We start from the raw sequence: 23,323 nt of genomic DNA, 5'->3' as shown, positions 1-23,323 counted from the left end.
CTAAACACTACACTGAAGTGTTTCTTACATTTCAGAAATAATGTACTTGCCACTTTGATACAATATACTGTGGACCATATTGGATAAACGTGACTTTGACAAAGACAATATTATCAACACATCAAAAGGAGCAATTCTTCATTAGTTAGTGAAGGCAAATAAATAATTCTACTAATCACAAAAGGCTCAACATCTGTGATGTTTAATTATGCATTATTGCTGTTGGAACACTAGTTAATTCTAGTGAAGAAAATTGGAAAGAAAAACACTATGAAAAAACTAGTGTGTGGGTGTGACTTAAAAATGTCCCACATTGAAGGGTCACCCCAACTAGTAAGTGTTTATATATGGGAAAAGTGACCTCCAAGGGTGTGCCCTTGGGGTACCCAATTTTGTGAACAGGTGAACGCTTAAAAAAAAAAAAAATTGATATATATTTTTTTTGTCACTTGAAAATGTTAAATTAATTAATTAATTAATTTAATCATTATCCGTAAGCGCTACGCGTAACAAATAAATTTGTTACGATCCGACCCGATCCAAAAGCATATCCAGAAACTTCCGGATATATCCAATTAAGAAACAAAACGCGTTTACTTAAGGATTAAGCAGACTTAATCCCCAAGTCACTCGTTTTTTGTTACAAACTCTCCCTATAAAAGGAGAGCTCGCCCCATTTGATTCTTTACACCGAAAATTCACAGTCGATGCTTCCTGTGTTTTTTCCTCTCTTCTCCCTCCGACTTGTTTTTAACAAGTTTCTTCTGCTTCTACTCCTTTCTGTCCCTTCGGTATTAAGAGTGTTCTTAAGACCATAGTCCCTTGGTCTTAAGTTCATAGTCCCTTCGATAATATATGATTCTTCGGAATATAGAGTACTATTAAGATCATATTAAAGAATGATCTTAACAGTATATATATTATTTTAAAGAGAAATGGTGGTATCACCATATTTGAGTGGTCATAGTGCCATATTCATGTTTTGGAGAAGTTAGAATGGTGGTAACACCATATTTGAGTGGACTCAGCACCATAATAGAATGGTAATAATACCATATTAATTTGAACGGTTTCGAATAGAGCGGTTACGTACCGTATCGAGTGGCTTCAATCAAACGATTGAGCCATATTTTGAGGGTGTAATTCTCGAACGATTTTTCTACAGTGCAGTAGTTAATCGAACAGTTGTAGCTGGGCTTGTTTTATCCTGGAGGCGGCGTGGTTGATAGTCTACCTTGCACAACTTTGGGTAGTGCCACGAAATGTCTTAAAGAGAGCGACCTGGTCGTGACTCAACCTAGTAACAACTTCGGTAGATGATAGAATTTTGGAAATTCAAATTTAACAGTTTGGAAATCCAAAAACAACAATTTTAAGACGTTTCTATATGCTATGTCTACCGAAGAAGTTACATATTGAGGTTAAGTTGTCCCTAAATACATTAAGGATAAATCAAGCTATAGATTTACATCTTTCGAATGAAACGATGAAGTGATTGTTGTTTCAATCAACAACACTAAAAATTTATTTGATGAAAACAATAATTTGTTACAAAACAAATTATTAGTTACTAAAAATTTATTTGATGAAAACAATAATTTGTTACAAAACAAATTATTAGTTACTAAAATTTATTTGATGAAAACAATAATTTGTTACAAAACAAATTATTTGTTACAGAACCAAACAAGTTTAGTTTGTTACAAAACATAAAAAATTGTTTGGAGCGGAAAATAAAATAATGCAAGGTTGTTATTTTGTTATGGTGAATTCTAAAAGTGTTTTGTTAAACATTGATATCACGTACTGGTTTTCAAATCTTTAACAAGAATTGATAAACATATGCATCGATCGCTTTACATAATCCAAACTTGTAAATATGCAATAAGGAAAATAAATGAAATTGTGAAATTCTATTTATGTTTAAGAAAGAATCTGAATTTCAGATTTCTATTGAATAAGACTGAGTTGACTCAGACTTAAAGAGAGACTTGTGTACCATGCACTCTTGTGGAAAAAGATTGCACTTTGATGGTATGTTAAAAATTAAATTCTCCTTCTATGTTATTAGTTGTGTGATTTTAATATTTGACATATCAAAATTGATCACGAACAAGTGTTTAATTTTTAAACTTGAGTAACTTGGTCTTAATTCCGAAGTTATATAATTAAACAATTTTATTTATTGCAGTCAAGATATATGAATCAAAAGTTCATATAAATTAGAATTTAGAGGATATGAATCTCTAAACATAATGATATGTGTTAATTTGATGACACATAAATTAGAAATGATAAAATAATATTTTTATCATATTTATTGATGACTGTGAACTTTGGAAAAATAAAATTGATATGCTTGAATGTTCAATTTTTTATAACGAAAATTGAAATTTATAGAGTACCCAAGTCTAAGAACAAAAATTCTAATTGAGAAATTTTTGAAGAAAAGACAATCCAACTTGTCTTATTTTTCGAACTTGGGATTGTCTGGACTATATTAAGATCCTGGACCCCAAGAGAGTTGAACTCACTAGTAGAGCCTATGAATGTGTATTCATCGGGTATGCGATAAATAACGAAACATATAGGTTTTATGACCTAAATGTTAAAGTGATCATAGAATTTAAAAGATGTCGAATTCTATGTAAATATTTACCCCTTTAACTAAAGAATAGTGGGGGCACTAGTGGGGGCTCTAATGGGAGCACGACATTAGTGGGGGCAAAATAAATTTCCCTTTAAAAAATTAAGAACTAGTGGGGGCACTATATCTAATCACATTCATGTAATTAGAAATAGTTATGAAAACATCATACAAGATGTTATAGAACCTCAAGGAGGTAAGAAAGCTAAAATTGCTAAAGAGTATGAACTTGGTTTATACATTGGAAGAAGATTCATTAAGCCTTAAAGAAGTTATATCCTCATTGGATGCTGAATTATGGCAAAAGCAATAAACGATGAAATGAATTTTCTAGAGTCTAACAAAACATGAAACTTGGTTGACTTGTCTCATAGTTGCAAAACCAATCGGTTGTATTTGATTTTTTGAAGAAAAAAAAAAGGAACTAAAACCTGATGGTACGGTTGATGAATACAAGGCTTTCCTTGTAGTCAAAGGTTTTAGACAAAGAGAAAAATATAGACTTCTTCGACATTCATTCACCAGTCACTAAAATCATATCCATAAGAGTAATAGTCCCTTTAGCCGCCGTTTATAACTCGATAGTACTCCAAAAGGATGTGAAAGTTGCCTTTTTATGGTGAACTAGAAGAACAAGTCTATATGGAACAACCTGAAAAATTTTGCAATTCATGGACAAGAAAACAAGGTCTGTAAGTTAGATAATTATTTGAATGGTCTAAAATAAACTCCTAAGGAATGGCATGAAAAAATTTGACATTCTAATGTTATCGAATGAGTATAAATTGAATGAAAGTGACAAATAATATTTGCACGATCATATGTCTCTATGAAGACGACTTGCTCATATTTGATTTAAAGATTCATGTTATGAATGATGTGAAATCATTGTTTATCAACAACATTGATAAGAAAGACCTAAACAAAAATTGAAGTAATTCTTGGTTTCAAGATTACTAAATCAGAAAAGATAACTTTTTTGATAAATCTCACAAGTTGAGAATATCTTAAAGAAATGTAATTATTTCACCGTAAACTTGTAATCACATATTATGATCCAAGTGTAAGAACACTTGAGATGGATTTAGAAAAACAGAATATACGAGCATCATTGGCAGCACTTAGGTATGCCGCTGAATGTATTAGATCCGACATTGTCGATGTCGTGAAACTCTTGTGCAAGTTTACTAGTAGACGGATGGAAAGCATTGCCATGCTATAGAAAGAGTCATGAGAAGACTATGACTCTAAGATTACTTCACTAGGAGTAACATATTGAACCTAAATGGTACAAGATATAAAAATAGAACGTCTTTCAGATGAATATTTAGCGACTAGTGTTTGCACATTGAGCATCACTAGAGGAGTTGTTTGTTAAAACAAATGATATTGACTCAGTCCACTATGGAATGAATCTGAGATGAGAACACTAGAGAAAACTAGTGAAGAAGCAAGTTGGCTAAGATTCTTGCTAGCTGAAATCCCTTCATGGGAGAAACCGTTACCGGCTGTGTTAATTCATTGCGATAGTACCGCAGCTATTGCAAAGATTAAGAATCGTTATTACAATGGTAAGAGACGACAGATAAGGCGAAAACATAGCACGATTAGAGAGTGTATCTCTAAATGGAGCGGTTAGAGTTGATTTTGTACGTACGAATGAAAACTTAGCTGATCCTTTGACGAAAGGACTTAATAGAGAGAAAGTCCAAGAAACATCCAGTAGGATGGGACTAATGCCTATAGCCCACAAGTGATGGTAACCCGACCTACATGACTGGAGATCCCAAGAAATAGGTTCAATGGGTAAAAACAAGTCATGAAGTGGTAGAACATGCTATGAGAGAAAGAATATAGAAAGCATGATCCTGCAGCGAAAGAAGGATGAGGTAATAGTAACTCTTAATGAGATCTATACTCTATGTTGAGTGGGGTACACAGCTACAGGAGTACCCTTGATAGACTCACCTATACGAATGTGGAACTTAGGCCAGTCCTATGGAATTTCGAGGCAGAATTCCTAGAGCATTCGTTAAAACCGGGATACACGTGCAGGGCCTTAAAACGCACGGGCTTTTAGAATACACCTATGAAAAGGTTTGTGTGTGGATTCTATGTCTGAGATAGAGTTCAATGCTGTAAGCAACTCTTGTTAAATCAGAATACCTTCCACTATGCTAAGGTTCAAGTTGTTGGCGACACCTTTGTATATTAGCAAATCTTATGGAAACGTTTTACGTTATTTCTCGAAACCATTTTGAAGTCAAGTGGGGGATTGTTGGAACACTAGTTAATTCTAGTGAAGAAAATTGGAAAGAAAAACACTATGAAAAAACTAGTGTGTGGGTGTGACTTAAAAATGTCCCACATTGAAGGGTCACCCCAACTAGTAAGTGTTTATATATGGGAAAAGTGACCTCCAAGGGTGTGCCCTTGGGGTACCCAATTTTGTGAACAGGTGAACGCTTAAAAAAAAAAAAAAAATTGATATATATTTTTTTTGTCACTTGAAAATGTTAAATTAATTAATTAATTAATTTAATCATTATCCGTAAGCGCTACGCGTAACAAATAAATTTGTTACGATCCGACCCGATCCAAAAGCATATCCAGAAACTTCCGGATATATCCAATTAAGAAACAAAACGCGTTTGCTTAAGGATTAAGCAAACTTAATCCCCAAGTCACTCGTTTTTTGTTACAAACTCTCCCTATAAAAGGAGAGCTCGCCCCATTTGATTCTTTACACCGAAAATTCACAGTCGATGCTTCCTGTGTTTTTTCCTCTCTTCTCCCTCCGACTTGTTTTTAACAAGTTTCTTCTGCTTCTACTCCTTTCTGTCCCTTCGGTATTAAGAGTGTTCTTAAGACCATAGTCCCTTGGTCTTAAGTTCATAGTCCCTTCGATAATATATGATTCTTCGGAATATAGAGTACTATTAAGATCATATTAAAGAATGATCTTAACAGTATATATATTATTTTAAAGAGAAATGGTGGTATCACCATATTTGAGTGGTCATAGTGCCATATTCATGTTTTGGAGAAGTTAGAATGGTGGTAACACCATATTTGAGTGGTCTCAGCACCATAATAGAATGGTAATAATACCATATTAATTTGAACGGTTTCGAATAGAGCGGTTACGTACCGTATCGAGTGGCTTCAATCAAACGATTGAGCCATATTTTGAGGGTGTAATTCTCGAACGATTTTTCTACAGTGCAGTAGTTAATCGAACAGTTGTAGCTGGGCTTGTTTTATCCTGGAGGCGGCGTGGTTGATAGTCTACCTTGCACAACTTTGGGTAGTGCCACGAAATGTCTTAAAGAGAGCGACCTGGTCGTGACTCAACCTAGTAACAACTTCGGTAGATGATAGAATTTTGGAAATTCAAATTTAACAGTTTGGAAATCCAAAAACAACAATTGCATATGTAGCATTAGTGCATTACACATTTCTTTCCATTTAAATATATTGTCAGTAGTAAGTTTGCATTATTTATATTTATATTTATCTTGAATGAAATCATGAGAATGAGAGGAATAGATAATATAGACTTAAAATATTTTACCATAAATATAAATATATGAGTACAAAGGATCACAGAAGAGAATAACTTAAAAAAGAAAAGATGACACGCTAAAGAGAATACAGAGGAAAGTGTAAAAAGGCTCCCCCTTTAATCTACACTTATCCACAATCTTGAAGACAATTGAGAGATGTTGCAAATACAAAACAAATATCATCAATTAATCCATCTCTTCAATTATCTTCTTTTCCATTAAAACCATGATGAAGATGAAGAACAATGCACTCAAACAGTAGGGTTACTCCTGAATGATCCGAGAGCTTTAACAGCACCTGCTCTTAAGATGAATTGATGGTAGAAGGCTGCAATGGCTGCCCCAATGAATGGTCCAACCCAAAAGATCCACTGACCACACACAAAGGAACAAAATATTAGAAAAAGTTTCCATATTCCTTATCTTTTTTTAGTTGACAACTTGACAATGCCAGTTCATTCAACACAACTAATTTATATGGCCTACAAGAATTAAGAGTATGAACGAAGTATATATTACATAAGCCAAAAATATATCTAAAGCCTATGTTTGGTTCCATGGCCAATTGGATTGGCCACAAATCAATGCTGGTTTGGATTCACAATGAGTTTGGCAAAATCACCGTGATTTAGGTTCATCATCAAGTTGATTTCAATGCCAGTTCAATTGATTTCCATAACATATGCTCATGAGCTTAGTTATGTTTGGATTATGAACCTAAAATTGATTTCAATGCCAGTTCAATTTTACCAAAGAAACTTAGATTTCTAGCTTTATCTTTAACACAAGCAATTATGGTCCAAACATGAATTGATGAAAATCATTTGTTTTGTGAATGTATTGAAACATAAATCGCGTTACATTCAACACATAACAACAACAAAACCAGCTAGAAGTTAAAATATGGAAAGAGGCACTCACATGGTCATCCCAGGGCTTATCTTTGTTGTAGATAACAGCAGAACCAAGACTTCTAGCAGGATTGATGCCAGTGCCAGTGACTGGGATGGTTGCCAAATGAACCATGAATACAGCAAAGCCAATGGGAAGTGGTGCCAAAACCTTCACAAAAAACATTACATCCATTGAATTAAAGCAGACACGAAGATATTCCAAACATATGAATACAAATAATTAGAAAAAAAACATAAAGTGACAAAACAAATGGGGGATGGACAGATGGGACATGCATGCATGTGAAGCCCATGATTTTATTCTTTATTTATTAGAAGGATCTAGTAAAAGTATTTGAAAGTATAATAGATGAACCAAAACTGATATTGACTTATCAGGAATAAAGGATGAATCTGGAAATTCCAATTAGATTTGCCAGCTTAGGACAACGACATAGAAGTCATAGGCACAATAACTATGAAGACTTTAATCTCAAACTTAACAGAAATAAATTTTGTTTTCAAGGAACAAATTAGAATCCACTTTTTACAAGTTTGGACATGAAATTCAACCACCTCCACAAACAACTCTCATACAAGGTATGATGGGGACCCCCATATACCACAAAGGCACGCTGCTGTTGTGTGTCATTAACAACATCATTTCATTTGGAAATTATGGTGAAGGAAAGGAAAAAGATAGCTTTACCACCCTAGCATGTTTAGGTGAACCCAAAAGATGCAAGTAAGCATTGAGAAATTAATGATGGCATTTATTATTTTGGAAAACTTACCATCCAAGATGTTGACTAAAAGAAGCAAAGCAAAAAAGTGGGTAAAAAATCATGAACATTGAACATTACCCTTATTATTTTTGGTAATTACTACTATTGAAATGAAACGCACTATTTTATTTTCTTTGCTCAGAAGCAATTTGAGATCATTGTCTTGAAAACCAATTATTTTATATCTTAAAAAACAACCAAAGCAGAACCAAAGCACCAAAAAACAAACCAGTTCAAACTTGTTAATATAATCATATCATATATACTACCAATTTGAGATCATTTACTTCAAAATTAATTATTAGTATTACATTAAAAAAATATTTGGTTCCTCTAGGGATATTTCTCACTTTAGAAAATAAATAAATTAAGGAATCTCAAATATGTTTTAATACAACCATGACTTATCATGATTGTGTAACATGTGTGCGTATGATTTTTTTTAGGTGTATATAGCATATCAATAGATTATTTGATTTTCTAATTAATCATTGAGCTTTACTTTAATTCTTGTTTAAATTGATTCTTTAAACTCAATAAAATAAAATTGATTCTTTAAAACACACCAAAAACTAGGAGGTTGCAATTACAACTGAAGTAGATCAAACTTGTTAATTTCGAAAAATTCATGTCATAGCCACTTGCAAATACTTTATTTTTCCTAACACATTTAGTCATATATACATTCCCTTTAATCAGTATTTTCAACATACCTCAGGCAACTAAATCACATGTTTGTATATTCTACACAGTTCATACAGTACTATTCATACATGCACTTTGAAAACAGGACAACAAGAAAACGCAAAATAAAAATAAAAATGAAAACATACCGGCACATGTGAATCTCTAGCACTTCTCTTAGGATCAGTAGCAGAGAAAACGGTGTAAACCAAAACAAAGGTACCAACAATCTCAGCACCTAATCCAACACCAGTACTGTAACCATCGTGGAGAAAATTAGCACCACCACCATATCTATCAAAGTAAGCACTTTGAAAAGCCTTAACCAACCCAACTCCAGCAATAGCCCCTAAACACTGAGCCACCATGTACATAATTGCTCTGATCAAAGACACCTTACGAGCCAAAAATAGCCCAAATGTCACTGCTGGGTTAATGTGACCACCTACAATCGATTCATTTCAAACCCATAAATTTTCATACTTTATAAATCACACCTTCAAATAATAGTAACCCTTTAAAAAATAAGCAAAAAAAAAACTCTTTCAAGTTAACATTTTTTCAGACACCAAAAATAGTAAAGTATGAACTATGTCTAAAAAAAATGAAAGAAATTACAAAAATATTAAGCAAAAATGAAAAGTGACTTCAAATTTCAAAGAACAAAAAAAAAATGTCCGTATGCCCTAACTCAATTAGTCCGTAAACCCTAACTCAACTGACAATACCGATATTGTTAGGCCGGACACTTTTATACCGATATTGTTAGGTCGGACTGAAAAGGAACAAAGAGATCTGAAGAGAAAGGAGTGAATAAAAACAAACCTGAAATTCCAGCAGTGCAGTAAACAAGGACAAAGATCATGCCACCAAAAGCCCAAGCAATACCAAGAATTCCAACACCACCACAAGCATCACCACCAGCTTTAACATCAGTTTGGATACTGTAACCAATAACAGTCAAAACAGTAACGTAAAGGAAAAGTAAAGTTGCAATGAACTCAGCAATAAGAGCCCTATAAAAGGACCATTTTGTGAGTTCTTCAGCATCAATGAGTGGTGCTGGTGGAGGGTCGTGGTAGTCTTTGTTAGAGAAAGAGCCACGTTCAGCAACTTCAACGTCCTTTGCCATTTGGATTACCCTTTTGAAACAAGAATGGAAGTTGTTAGAGAAGACAAAGAACAGAGAAAGGAAGAGACTTTGTTGATGGGGAAGTGTGGAATAGAGTGAGAGGAGAGGGGTATATATGGTTGAGTTGAGTTGATTTGATAGAGGAAGAGGATAGGACAATTCTTATTTATTATATTTTATTTATTACTTTCTCTTTCTTAAAAGTGAATCATGGTTTCTAACTTTCTATAATTGTAATTATGGGATAATTTGTCTATTAATAAATTAAATTTTTAATTGATTAAAATAACCCAGTAGATCGATAATATTATCTAGTTTAATTTAGAATTTCTATTATAAACTTTCTAAATTCTACATAACATCATTTGAAAAGTTTTACTCACATATTATCAATTGATATGATAAAGAATTGACTCAGACTTTACATATAGTTTTAAGTTTTTTAACTCTCTTTATCAACGTAAGGATTTTGTTGATGGATGATATATAAGTCTGTTTGCTGATGAGATATCAAATTGATTAAAAAAATTGAATTTAATAGAGAATTTTGTGTGTTTTTTTTTGGTTACATATATAAAACATTTTGTGTTAGTTTGATAGGTACATTTTGGCACTGAGCAACAGAGCACTACTTTTCTTTATTAAAAATATGAATATTTGGGTTCGATGGTGTTTGCTTTCACCGACCCTTGACATCCACCATAAATTGTCACATATAACACCACCTCCCCACCAACACTCCCTTCTTTTTCAATTGCCTGTTTCTATTTCAACATTTTGTCATTTTATTATGTCTTCAGAATCTAGAAGTATATGATAGGTTGGGCTACTTTGCCTTTCACTCACGGGTTTGGTTTATAGACATTTCTTCAAACTTCTACAATTTGTACATTATTCTACCACATTAATCTTTTTACTTCAGGGTTTTTGGGTTTTTATTTGTCTTGATCTGTTTGTTAAAACATGTTTAGTTGTTGTTCAGATTCTTTAAACTAGTTGCAATGCATATATAAGTTGAACAGGTAGTGATCCAAAAATATGAAATCTAGTTACTTTCGTATTGTTTTGTACCAGTCCGAAGACCAATCCCACGTTGACTCGTAGCCTAAACTTGCACCGCCTTAAGGCTTTGAGCATGAAGGAACACGCCAGCTCTAGTGTACCGCACTACATCCAAACACGCTCTCGCGTGAGAATCACCCTACATGTGTCCTCTAACCGCTCTCTAATCACACACCGCAAAACCCGGAGACGGTTATCTTCGCGAGCGCCTATATAAGGGTGACTTTGCTTCACCCTCAAGTATGATTCACTTTTCACAACATTTTCTTCGCACTTTCTCAGTTCCATTACTGACTTGAACGTTGGAGTGCTAACGGGTGTGCAAGCACATTTCGTCTTACTGCGAAGACTCATCGCCACCATACCGGAGCACTTTCCGCCATCGTTGCCTCTCATCCATCCTCACCGTACAGATCACATATTTTGTATTATTTATCATCTATAATTTGACTTTAATTTTCATGCACTTTCAGTTTAAAACATTTTATATTGTCAAAACATTAATCCAATCATGTAAATGACCGTAAAGATGATTATGTTAAAAATCAAACATTTATAATGATGAAACAATCATATTGATAGATGGTATAAAAACTATTTACACTATGTATATGTATACGTATATTTTTAAAGAAGTACACTAACACAATAATGTGATACATTTGAAAGATATCAAGCCTCGGTTAGATCTCTAATTGATGCATATGATAAAACATTTGTCGAAAGATGTTAATTTTTTAAGGATGCCTTAAACAACAACAAAAAATGGAAAAATACTATTACAATTTTAGTATCATTCAAATAGAAAGAAATAGTGACTAAACTTTGAACAATTTAAATGTCATAAGGAAATTTTCAATAAAAGCCTAAAACTTAATTAAATCCTAATCACTTTTATGCCGAAAAAGTCGTGTGAGACTTCTAGTCAGTTCCAAAATTTCCAACCCAAGCTACTCTTATGATTAATTGCATCTCTATAAGTAATTCTTTATCAAGAACAAGTTGTAATGGTGTGATGAAATGTTTATAGTATTTATTTATTTTAGGAAAAAATAGTTTGTCTTCATCAAAATAACCGTAGTAAGTTCGTGACCCACGTAACAAGTTTAAGACACGTAAATCCAATACTTAGGACTTGTATATAGAAGAAGGAAAATTTCTTCCCGTGACGTAAATTGAAGAGCTTGGTGACATTACATGTTTTGGAAATCTTGCCAAATTGATCAAGTACTTTGTACTCCTAGAAACCATTCTTTCAAATAATTATACATGATGATCACGCATGGTGGTAGATGTGGATTTTATGTATCCTATTCGTATCCCTTATCCCTTAGCTGTTGAGTGAAAATCCCTCATGTTGTTGCATTGTGATGGACCAACCAGATACTTATTTTAGCGATGCTTTGAATCAAAAAAAGATCAGAACAAGAGTTGCCATGCCTTGTTTAAGCTTTTTTTTTTTTTTTCCATATCAATGCTATGTAACAAAACAGAGGATATGATGTAGAGTTATTGTCGCTGAAGGAACATAAATAACATGTGGATTAATGATTTGATTTGATTTGTAATAACACATAACCTGTCCAAGTTCAAATCCCAGCCGTTATGAAACAGTGAATGATCTGTAATTATAAATTCAAAATGATACGTTTCTTTGGAATATTAAAAATTAGGTCAAATAGAAGAAAATATATTTTGATTTAGAGTCTATTTTGATTGGTTTATGATAAAGAAACGAATTTAACAATTTTATATAATGCTAAAAAATGACATTAACACAAAATATTTTTTAAAATAACACCACTAATGTAGCGTCATATAAAAGAAGTAATAATAAAATATTAGGGTTTGATTCAATTTACGGAAAATCTTTTGAATAATGTGAAAGAGATACCTTAACAAATCCAGATCAAATTTAATTAGTTGAATTTAAAGAGGGTGTCTTGAACTCCTAACTCAATTTGTAAATACCGAGATTGCAAGATTGAATGTCGTGATCCGGGTTTGAACTCGAAACCTCACAGTCGTGTGTGAGTTCAGTGGTTTACCACTTCAGTTAAGACAAGAATGATATTTGTATTATCAATTTGTGACAATTTTCTTTTTCATACTCTTTTTTTTTTCTCTCTCTATTACTTTGATTTTCATATCAATATCTACTTTCAATTTATAAATTTATGGTTATATCATATGTTGTCATATATAACACACTTTTTAAGTCTCATGGCCTAATATTCATTGTACTTGCTAAGATTATTTAAGTTTTGAATATCATTTTAGTTTCTTAAAAAAAAAAATTGTCATGCTCGAATTAACTCATTTTCCCTCTCAATCGTGTGGGTGTATTGTTGATCTATCACTGTCAATGTATCACTATCCCTCCCGATTATGCGTCTAATCATACGACAAAATTATGTTTTCTTAATTTTCATGTGACCCGATTGAGTTGAAGGCTAACTTCTTCTTAATCCCATCGAATTGTTGTTGATTAACCAATTAAAATCTATTTATGTTCTCCATCACAAATAAAACTCTTTCGGCAAAAAAAATCCAAATCCACTTACACGACTTCACAATTATTTGCATCAGTGGGGGTTTTCATCTGATAAATTAATGTACTAAAGTTTAAATTTGAATGATGTCTGTCCAATCACAAAACTCGCCAATTATGATTTTTACGATTATAGTACCACCACTATTTATTTTTACATAAATTGTTTTTTTTTCGTCAAAAAAAAATTGTTTTTTTGTGTAAGAGAGAGTTGCACAATATTTTTGGCAAAATAACTACACCACGCTTTTAAAAATTGCTGTAAAATGAAAAATACTCCACTAGTGACAAAAACAGCACAGCTATTTGTACTGTGGTCAGTGTGGTGTATTGACTGTTGAATTTGAACTGGACATGAAATTAAACAGGGGTGTTCCCTTTGAAACACTGGTTAATTTTCTGTTCCAAATACAGAAACGTGGTACAACACAACACAGGGTTAAAATAATGGCCGGTAACTCAGACTCAGAGGAGATAAAAGAGTTAGGGAAATGTTAACTTGTGCCCTTAAGGCACAAATTTAGAAGTTAATTGTAAAAATTAATTTTTGGAAATTGTGCATTCAATGCTTTGAAAGTTTAAAAACTTATCTTTTCACTACAAAACTCATGTTTTATTTCTTTTTTTAGATCCTTAACTTGTGCCCTTAGGGCACAAGTTAACATGACCCAAAGAGTTAATACACCGTACACACGTGTCTAACTATTATTGGACCTTATAGATAGCTTTGATCTTTTTTGAAAACACAACCTTCGAGGAATAAGACAACCCATATGTTGCAATGTTTGACACGTGGTGGACCATGAACCACACAACAAAACATGTTTATTGCAACTCTTTTTTCAAGTAGAGAAAATGGAAAAGAGACACGCATATCGGCGGGACAAAAAAGTTATGGTTCGAAATGAGTTGGCGGTTCCACCGTGAACGTTGGGGTGTGGGGCCCACCTAGTCACTTTGTTTGCACGCGGGTCCCGTTGTTTCGAAGGGTAACGGTTTTCTTTTTCTTCAATTTTTGTAACGGATACAAGACGATATGATCCACGTCATCGTCCCGAAAATTCTAGAACCATAAATGCTCTTGGTATGTGTTCTTGTTGTGTTTATGTTGGGTTTATCTCATGGATTTCTGCTCTTCTCCCAACAAAAATTGCTCGCTTCGAACCAAATTTTCAAAAATACCCTGTGTGAGTTAACTCACATAAGTAGTAAATCATGCGTAAATTAACTCACGCTGGGGGTTCAGTGTGAATTTTCAGCGTGCCTTGAGTCACGCTGCGCGAGTTAAGTCACGTTGAATTTAACACGTGTGTGACTTAACTCACGCATGAGTATTTTCGAAAATTTGGTTGGGAGTGAACAAATCTTGGTGGGAGAAGAGCAAAATTCTATCTCATGGGCCATGAGGGTGGAAATAGTTCGGGACGAATCCGGTTTTGCTTTAATAGATCACATATAATTTAAAAGAAAATATTAACAAAGGTCGCAAGGACACTTGTTAAGAAATTTAATGGAGAAATTTTATCTTAAAAATTATGTATTTATTGTATTGAAAAATTTTTTTTGAATCGGCAATTATTATTAAACGTCATCCCCGAAGACGCAAGGTATGGACGAAACAAGATATAAATGGTGCCGCATATAGACGGTACACCATAACCACCTAAAAACACCCTGAAGATAAACCCACCAAAACAAATCACCACCTAAAATAGACTCCAAAAAACAAGCATTGTAAACACCACCGCCGCCCATCGTCGCTACTCACCCAAAGAACACCCTCAAAATAAAACTCCCAGACCCCAACACCCAAGCTGAGCCACATATCGAAGAGCACCTAACCGAAGGATCAAGCAGCTATCACAAACCTCGCGACCTCCGATCCACCGAAAATGCACAAAACAAAGCCCAAAAACTGTATTGAAACATTGAAAATTGACTTTTGTTTCATCAAATTTATCAATTATTTCTTTTTCTTGTCTTCTTAACAAGGTCTTGTTAGCATGACCATGGTTTAAAAAACCATGTTTATATTAGATGACATATTTGACAATGTGTAATATTGACCAAACATACTTCGATGATATTTTTTTTATCATTTTAATATAAAATTTGTCTTTTAATTCTTATTTAACTCCTTTCTTTGTAAGGCTCAAGTTTGCATGATCATGATAAATATTTTCTTTTACCAAAATTATTTTTTAATGAAAATCATATAGTAATTGGTGAGAAATTCAAGTAACTATACATGAAAGAAGGCCTATAATAGCTCAATTCCACCAACCAAATAGCACTATCATTCAGGGTCTTTTAATCCCGATGTCATTTGGACAATTTTATGAGTTTTTGTATTCCAAAGACCTTAAACCCAATACCTTGGGAAACAAGTATCACGATTTCACCACTTTCATACTATGTTAAATTGATTTGAATTTCATTTCAAATGCTAGCTCAAATGATAATGATGTCTAAAAATATTTGTACATCTAATACCAAACATGTTTGTTTGCCCCTAGCAATACGTGGTACAAATTGTTGTATAGCGTCAAAGTAATAAAGAGCTTGGTGATGGTAGTGGTGAAGTCGTAGTATTGATTCCCTAGGTACATGGCTCTACTCCTGTAGAAGACAAACACTCCCAAATTTATCCAGATAGCAAGTGGGCGCGAGAAGATTGTGAATAATAGTGACAATCAGTGCGGATAACCGGTTAAACACACAGTCTTGTACAAATTTGAATTTTGTAACTATGTAATTTATCCTTTAACACTTATACTTTAAAAGCTCATTAAACATTCATCTAAACATATCTAATAAGTATCTTACAATTTTTAAATTTGATCAGCCAAAACTGAGCCAATCCGGTTTGTGAACATCCCGTTCTTTAATTAAGTTTTTTTTTTTTTTGAATCGGCAAATATTATTGAACCGAAACTCACACAAGACGTGACGAGCCGGCGAAAAAAGGAAACAACAAAGATGCCGCCTATAAGCGTTACATCAACCGACAAGGAACAAACAAACACACACCACAAAAATCAAAGATTGCGAAAGCTATGTCTTTGAAATCTAGTGCTCAACACCAAAGTTCAATCCCATAGCCAAGCCTCTCGGACACCAAAGTTCACCAAAGTTCTTTAATTAAGCTACTCTTCACATTTACGCATTACTATTATTACATGGAGAACTTTATATATATTTTTTTAATATTACATTGAGAACTTATCTCATGATTATTTTGAGGCTTTAATATCTTTAATTTTGTCAAAGAAAGTCCTTATTACTATTGCATCTTTTGTAACAAAATGTTGTGTTTCAAAAAACAAAAGAAAATAATAACCAATGTGCATAGTAGTAGTACTCTTAGATCAATTAAGGCAGCCTGGTTGTTAAAATTAATAATATTCGGGAATTGTTTTTTAAGAATATTGAGTTCTGTATTTTGTACCAACCAAAGAACCTTTCCCTTCTAGATATTTCCAAAATTAGCTAACTTCGTTTTTTTTTTTATCAGTTTGTTAGTTATTGCTTAGGGCTAAGTATATGAAGAAAGAAAATTAGAAAGGATTAGTTGGGAAATGACAAATTAAGCATTACTTGTAAAGAGGAAAGGCTAGGCTAGGACAAAGAGTCTCTATAAGTAGTAAGTGATAACACTAAATGAATAATTTGCCAATTGGGTTTGCAATGAAATGATTACCCTGCCAGCAATATTATAAATAAATTTAATAGTATAAGAAGATTATGTTCCAATTACTTAATTAATCAATTGGGTTTACATAAGATAAGATTGACCCTCCTTCAAAAAAAAAAAAGATAAGACTGACCCACTGAAACAGAGCATTTAGCAATTAGCATGACATTTGATTAATAAAATCAAAATAAATTCGTATTAATTACTTTCCACCAATCATAACATGTTTTCGAACCCCGATCCCTGCACAAATTATTCCTGGTAGATACCAACTGAGCTACATTTATGGGACATAACATGTTTTATATGGCTATGTGATGCTCAATGAAACTTTTATAATTCTATAGTACATTATCGGTTGTGCGGTACCAAAAATAGTTTAATGTTTTTGTTTTTTTTGAATGATAATGTTTTTTTTTTAAATTTATTTTACTTTATATAGAGAAATTTAACTAAGTTGGAGTTCAACGTTCAAATCTTAAGGATTTTAGAGCATTTAGTTGAATTCAAACTCTTGTAGAGTAGCTTTCCTTAAGGAAAAAAAAAAAAACTCTTGTAGAGTATGGCTTGACTTTTTATCAAGTGAACAAACTTAAGCATTGGTAAATAGTTTAATGCTCTATGAACTATCCTCCTCTTTATTTTGTTATATGAATTTGAATCCGTTAAATCTTTCATTTTATAATATGATGATAATATCATAGTCTTTCTGTTTGGGGCAAATTAATTTATATTCGTATTGATTGGGTAAATGATGAACGATGCAATTTTTCGTATAAAAAAATATAAGCAATTTTTTTTTTTGTCTCACATGTTATCTGAGCATGATTATGTTTATATTGGCCACCCACACCCCTAATTCCTCTTCGTCTAATTTACACATCATTTTCTATATTTCTCATAAGGTGTAAATGAGAAATGCATCTGATCACAATCTTTCATTTCATCAAAGAGAATAATCTTTCTTAAAAAAAAAAAATCAAAGAGAATAATCTGCCACAATTTATTTATTTTTAAAAGCCAAAATATTTTGTTACTTTAATAATTTTTGTAGCATCCCAAATGAGGACGTGTGATATCATTTCACAAAGTTGACCAGAATAATGCATAATTCAATGCAATTAAAACCAGGGATAATTTGGAATTTCACTTAGGTCAATGCCCATCTAGTTGCACTTGGGTGTCATTGGTTTTTTATGTCATTTGTACCTTTTTTTCCTTCAAATCTCTCTCATTTAAATAATTAATTTTAATTATTTATTCATCATTCTCTCTCATTTAAAATAAACTAAATGCACGAATGAAATCAAAAGTTAATGACACATAACGTTTTCCTTTTAATATATAGTAACTTTTTAAGAAATTTATTTTGAGTTTCATACTCTGTTTTAAGTGGTTCCGGCAACCGAATGTTACTTATGGAACCATGGATATTTTACTCAGATGGTAAAAAAGATTATAAAATTGTTAAGCAACACAATTATTATCATCTATAACTTTTTTAGGGAATGATCTAAAATGTTTTTTCTTTTTTATGCATTCATTCTGGTCATATTTTTAATCAAAAAATTATTTTTTACATTTATTGAATACCTAGTGTCTTTGATATTTATTATAGACCAAATACATTATATATTCAATGAACTTAAAAGTAGTTTTTTATTTATAAATGTAATCGAAAAAAGTATCGGTTGGTGTGGTAAATGAAAGAAAATAAATGTTTTATTCTGTTGCTACCTTATCTTAATTAAGATCTCTCACTAAACTTATCAAAACCACGTTGTCATGTCACGTATTTCTAATGAAAAAAAATTGATATGGATTCATCTTAATCTTACCATGCAACTCACAATGATATTTCCATTAGAGATGCTTTGTACAATAACAAGACTTCACATCCAGAACAAAAACTGAAAAGATATGCACACAATCGAGTCCACCTCAAACCAACCAGATTACAGCAAAGGAACCCTCAATCTTTGACGTTACATAACGTTTGCATCTCTATGTTTTTATTTATTTTTTATTCTCCAATCGATTTCATGATAGTGATTGATTTATTATGCAGCAACAAGAAACTAAACGTGCAAAGATTCTTTAATAAAATCAACACAAAAGGAATTTGCCTAACTGGTACACTCATATATATATGATTTGTCAATATGCATGCACTTTACCATATTCCAAATGTAGGACTTGTCCAGAGACCACGTAAATTCCTATTTCATAACTGTTCTCCTATTCAATTGTTAAACGAATTAAATAAAATTATGTAACCACATATAAAGAGTAGTAGATAGAGAAAATTAAAAAAATTATGTTAAAAAGGTATAAAATGCATGTGAATATTAGGATTCAAATATATTTTCCCTCAAATGAATAAGGACCATATTGCTTTGTTTTAGCAATAATATATTTTTTTGAATGGATCAATAATATTTTGTTACCGTTTGATCAACTTTTTCTTTTGGATCAAAATTAGTTTTGCATAATATTGATTTTGTTAACTACTACTATCTCCATTTTACTTGTTTTATATAGGTGCGTGCATGACTGTGTGGTGGTGAGGAGTTGCTATGCTATATATCTTCAATATGGATGGCTTCATTTAAAAAGAGATAAAATAACACAAATAGGTTTGATAAATTAAAAAAATGACAAAAATAATTTAATACAATGTCTATTTTTTTTACTTTTTTCTCTATCTAAATTGAAGCCTTCATTTCATTTCGAGTCAATATATATACCATAATAGTTACACACGCGGAAGCAAAGAGTCTCACTTGAGGGAGAAACGTTGTGATGTGTCAAGTGTGAGTTAACGTTGCGATGTGTCATGTTCTTCAGGCCACAAATGCGTCGAATCAAGGTATGAATATTTTCATTACTACTCCCTCTGTCCCAAATTATAAGCAAAAAAAATAAAATCACACTTATTAAGAAAACTAAAACATAAGAATTTGGAGTATAGTTTTTTGTGATTTCTTTGGAAAAAGTTTTATAGGAATATGTAAAAAAAAAATTCATTGGCTATTGGTTATGGAAAAAATGAAAGAGAGAGAAAATTGAATGTAGTTTGCATTTAATTTTATGAGAATAAACAAAAGTTTTTCTTGGAAAAGAGATTTTTTTAAAAAAACAAGATTAAATAGGATAAAAGTTTGTCTTTTTTGCTTATATTTTAGGACAAAGAAAATGAGTTTTTTTTGCTTATATTATGGGACAGCGCAGTTTTCTGTTACCTACAATGTTAACTAGTACCTTCGAGCAACTCTACTTGAATTAGGTGGGTAGTCCCCCGTCGCCGCTGTTGCCAAACCAAATCCATACTGATATACATGCCCCACATATCAGCATGAAGCGCATCGCAAGCTCCAATTTTGCGGGCATAACTAATCAAGCAAGTTCCACTATTATCTCGAAGAAGATCACCACATCGCGAAAGATTATTTGAGGTTTTATGAGAACCATCACAACTGAGCTTGACTCATCTCTCCTGAGGTCGCTTCCAACCAATGAAAATAATATCCTTTTAATGAGGGCAACCAATCATGTGTGTTTCCTCACAACTATTAATCTCCCTTGCCATCTTGATAATCACCAGAGTTGGATTGATGGGTCAGTGAAATCCCTCTTTAAAGATACTTTTATTCCGCCACGTCCACAAGGACCAACAAGTTACCATGAAAAAGTCTTCCACTCGAAATCTTATATGACAAAAAATTACCTTTTTGACGTTAATAAAAAATTATGTAAACATGTCGGTATGTTCCCTAAAAAATATGTTTTTTGTTGAAGAAGTCAAACTAACCTACCGAAATTAATACATAAGTGAATCGAAATCTTGTGAGAAACATGTTAAGGTACAAAAACAACCTAACCAAATCGATTCAATTGAGTTTTTTTTTTAAAAGTTTATTGATGTAGTTCTTTCATAGTTTTTTAAGCACTTTCCCGAGCATGACAAAAAAGTGAAGTAATTTAGGTAACAATTTCAACCACTACAAATAAATAAATAAATAAATAAACAGATAAACAGTCCTATAACTCAAATTCATTTGGCTCTTGGCTTAACACAAAAGATATATACCGTTTTAGTAGCCATTTTTGTGTTTTCCACGTTAACAAATCTGAGACAACCCATGCTGATTAATTTGGCACTGGGCGGTGAGCCAGCAGTTCGTCCCTTATATTGCTACATATAGATAGCATAAACATTGCCCCACAGAAGCCACTTTCTTTGACCTCTACTCTACCAGAGTGTTTTGTCTTCAACCATATACTCTCTCTTTTACCTTTTACTTGTCATTTTTGACTTATTTATAAATACCTACAAAATTATTAAATTTTGTTATTTTTATGAACTTTTTTTTTTTACAAATATGAATTTGTTTTAATTTTTTATAATATTCTTAATTATTATATTAATTGATTCGATTTATATCATTGTAATAAATACTTAAATTATTATTGGTGAAATAATAACGAATGTTGAAAGTTGAATGATCTAGTCATTTTATATATTAAAAAAGATATGAAAGAACATACGTATATAGACAAAAATATGATTAATAATGAATTTTCATCTAGAAATGTTAGTAAAAATTGTTTTGTATAAATATTTGGATATTAAATAAAAACTTCAAATTTTTTTTATGAATTCTAATGTTTTTATTAAACTTGATGTTAATGTTTTTTAGGGAACCTTCAAAGAAATTACTTTCCTACTTTGGAGATTTCAGATTCTTTATACTACTTACGAATTGTACATTGGTCGTGAATCAACAAAATCTAAAACACGAGCTTGAATATAATACGTGTATTAGTTTTGTGAGAAAGAGAAACGATGTTTGTATAGCTATTTTGTGACAACTTTTAAACAATTTTCTCTCTCATATTCATCATTCTTTTTTTATCTCTATTATTTTTGTCCAATAAAAAAAATATTATCACAAAAGTTGTCATAAATAATTATTCAAATATCAATACTCTTGTCACAATAACCCAACGTGTCCCAGATGTAATTCAATTCGTCATATTTTAGTGTATATTGTTGTTGTTTAATTCTTATTTTTTGAGTTTGGTGTCTATAAGATGCAACTCGTGCATTAATCACATACGTGGGCGTAAATAGAATTTTGGACTTTGACAAGAAAGGCATGATTGAGATTGTAGTTGTGGGACAGTGCCACTAGGACCAACCCACACAAAATGACCTCCTTTCACTAGCCGTGGTCCGTACCCACCTCTGCCACCAGTTTATATCAATCTGTTAGGGTGCGTCTATATTCACCCAACCCTAAACCACACAATGTCGATCCTAAGATTTTTGATATCCTTTACAAATCAATAAAAGTGTACTCTTTTAATTATTCAAATTTTTCTTATATTTTTTATTGCAAATAATTCATTTATAATCAAAGTTTTCTAAAAATATATTTTCATTAGAATTAATCAAAGAGAATAAAAATATATCTACACAGACTAACTATTAAGTAAAAATAATATTTTTAATGTGCATAAAAAAATGATACCCTAAGATGCCACTCCTCTCATCCACCCTCAAGGCCACCCCTAACCACAAGGTCCCATTAAAGAGACTAGCATGACTATTTAACACCGTCCAGTGGCTACATATTCATTCAGAGAATGAATAAGCAACTTATTGACCACCACCATCATTGCATTCCCACTGATTAACAGGTAAGATAAGAAAATTTAAGGATGATACAATTTTTATTATTATTCGAAAAGAAATGTTTTTATTTAGCCATTGTATATATAGAAAAAACCATTGTATATATAGAAAATTTATATTTGTATTGTTATTCATATTGTTGTAACAATTTCAAATGTTAAGAAAACCATTATAAAATTGATTTGTGGTATTTTTTTTAAGAGGTGATTATGTAATATTGATTTTAGTTTTTTTTTTTAAAAACTAAACCAACCCATCCAAATTGATATCATGGAGAATCAAACTAACACCCTAATTTTAGTTAAATATGAATTGATTTACGTTTCAATTTATTTACATAAAATTAAATTGAACAGTAATTCACATTTAAAAAGTTAAATTATAAATCAAAGTTTCAAATTAAAATCAACTAGTTTGGACACCCGTGCCAAGCACGGGCTAGAGTTTCGTCATATTTGAGAGAAATAATATTGTGATGTATCAAATAAAGACGAACGTTAAATAAAATAGTGGAAGTCGATCACCAAATAAGTGAAAAAATTCATATGCTTAAGCCTTAAAATTTTGGATGAAGCATTTCAAAAAAAAAGTTTTGGATGAAGATGTGAGAT

The 23,323-nt window shown here is 32.0% G+C and overlaps 1 protein-coding gene across 1 annotated transcript; it reads right to left on the bottom strand.

The window, feature by feature from the left end:
- Positions 1–6,202: 6,202 nt before the first annotated feature.
- LOC146958036 (aquaporin PIP2-2-like) lies at positions 6,203–9,794 on the bottom strand. Its single transcript, XM_085739700.1, has 4 exons — positions 9,401–9,794; positions 8,725–9,020; positions 7,135–7,275; positions 6,203–6,584 (listed from the first exon to the last, which is right to left on the bottom strand). Exons 1-4 carry the CDS (start codon positions 9,705–9,707, stop codon positions 6,465–6,467), a joined length of 864 nt encoding a protein of 287 aa, XP_085595826.1. The 5' UTR covers positions 9,708–9,794; the 3' UTR covers positions 6,203–6,464.
- Positions 9,795–23,323: the final 13,529 nt, after the last annotated feature.

Source organism: Medicago sativa, chromosome 1, assembly GCF_051527215.1.
Source record: "Medicago sativa cultivar Bolivia chromosome 1, Bolivia_mono, whole genome shotgun sequence".
Lineage (NCBI taxonomy): Eukaryota > Viridiplantae > Streptophyta > Magnoliopsida > Fabales > Fabaceae > Medicago > Medicago sativa.
Note: the sequence above shows the minus strand (reverse complement) of the source record. Positions and strands in the feature narration are given on the sequence as shown.

Bases quoted from the DNA above. Each gene is read 5' to 3' on its own strand.
- LOC146958036 (XM_085739700.1), bottom strand. From the start codon at position 9,707: ATGGCAAAGGACGTTGAAGTTGCTGAACGTGGCTCTTTCTCTAACAAA. The intron at 9,021-9,400 runs GTTTGTTTTTAT...AATCGATTGTAG, and splicing joins CTGCACTGCTGGAATTTCAG to GTGGTCACATTAACCCAGCA. The intron at 6,585-7,134 runs GTGAGTGCCTCT...GTGTGTGGTCAG, and splicing joins ATAAGCCCTGGGATGACCAT to TGGATCTTTTGGGTTGGACC.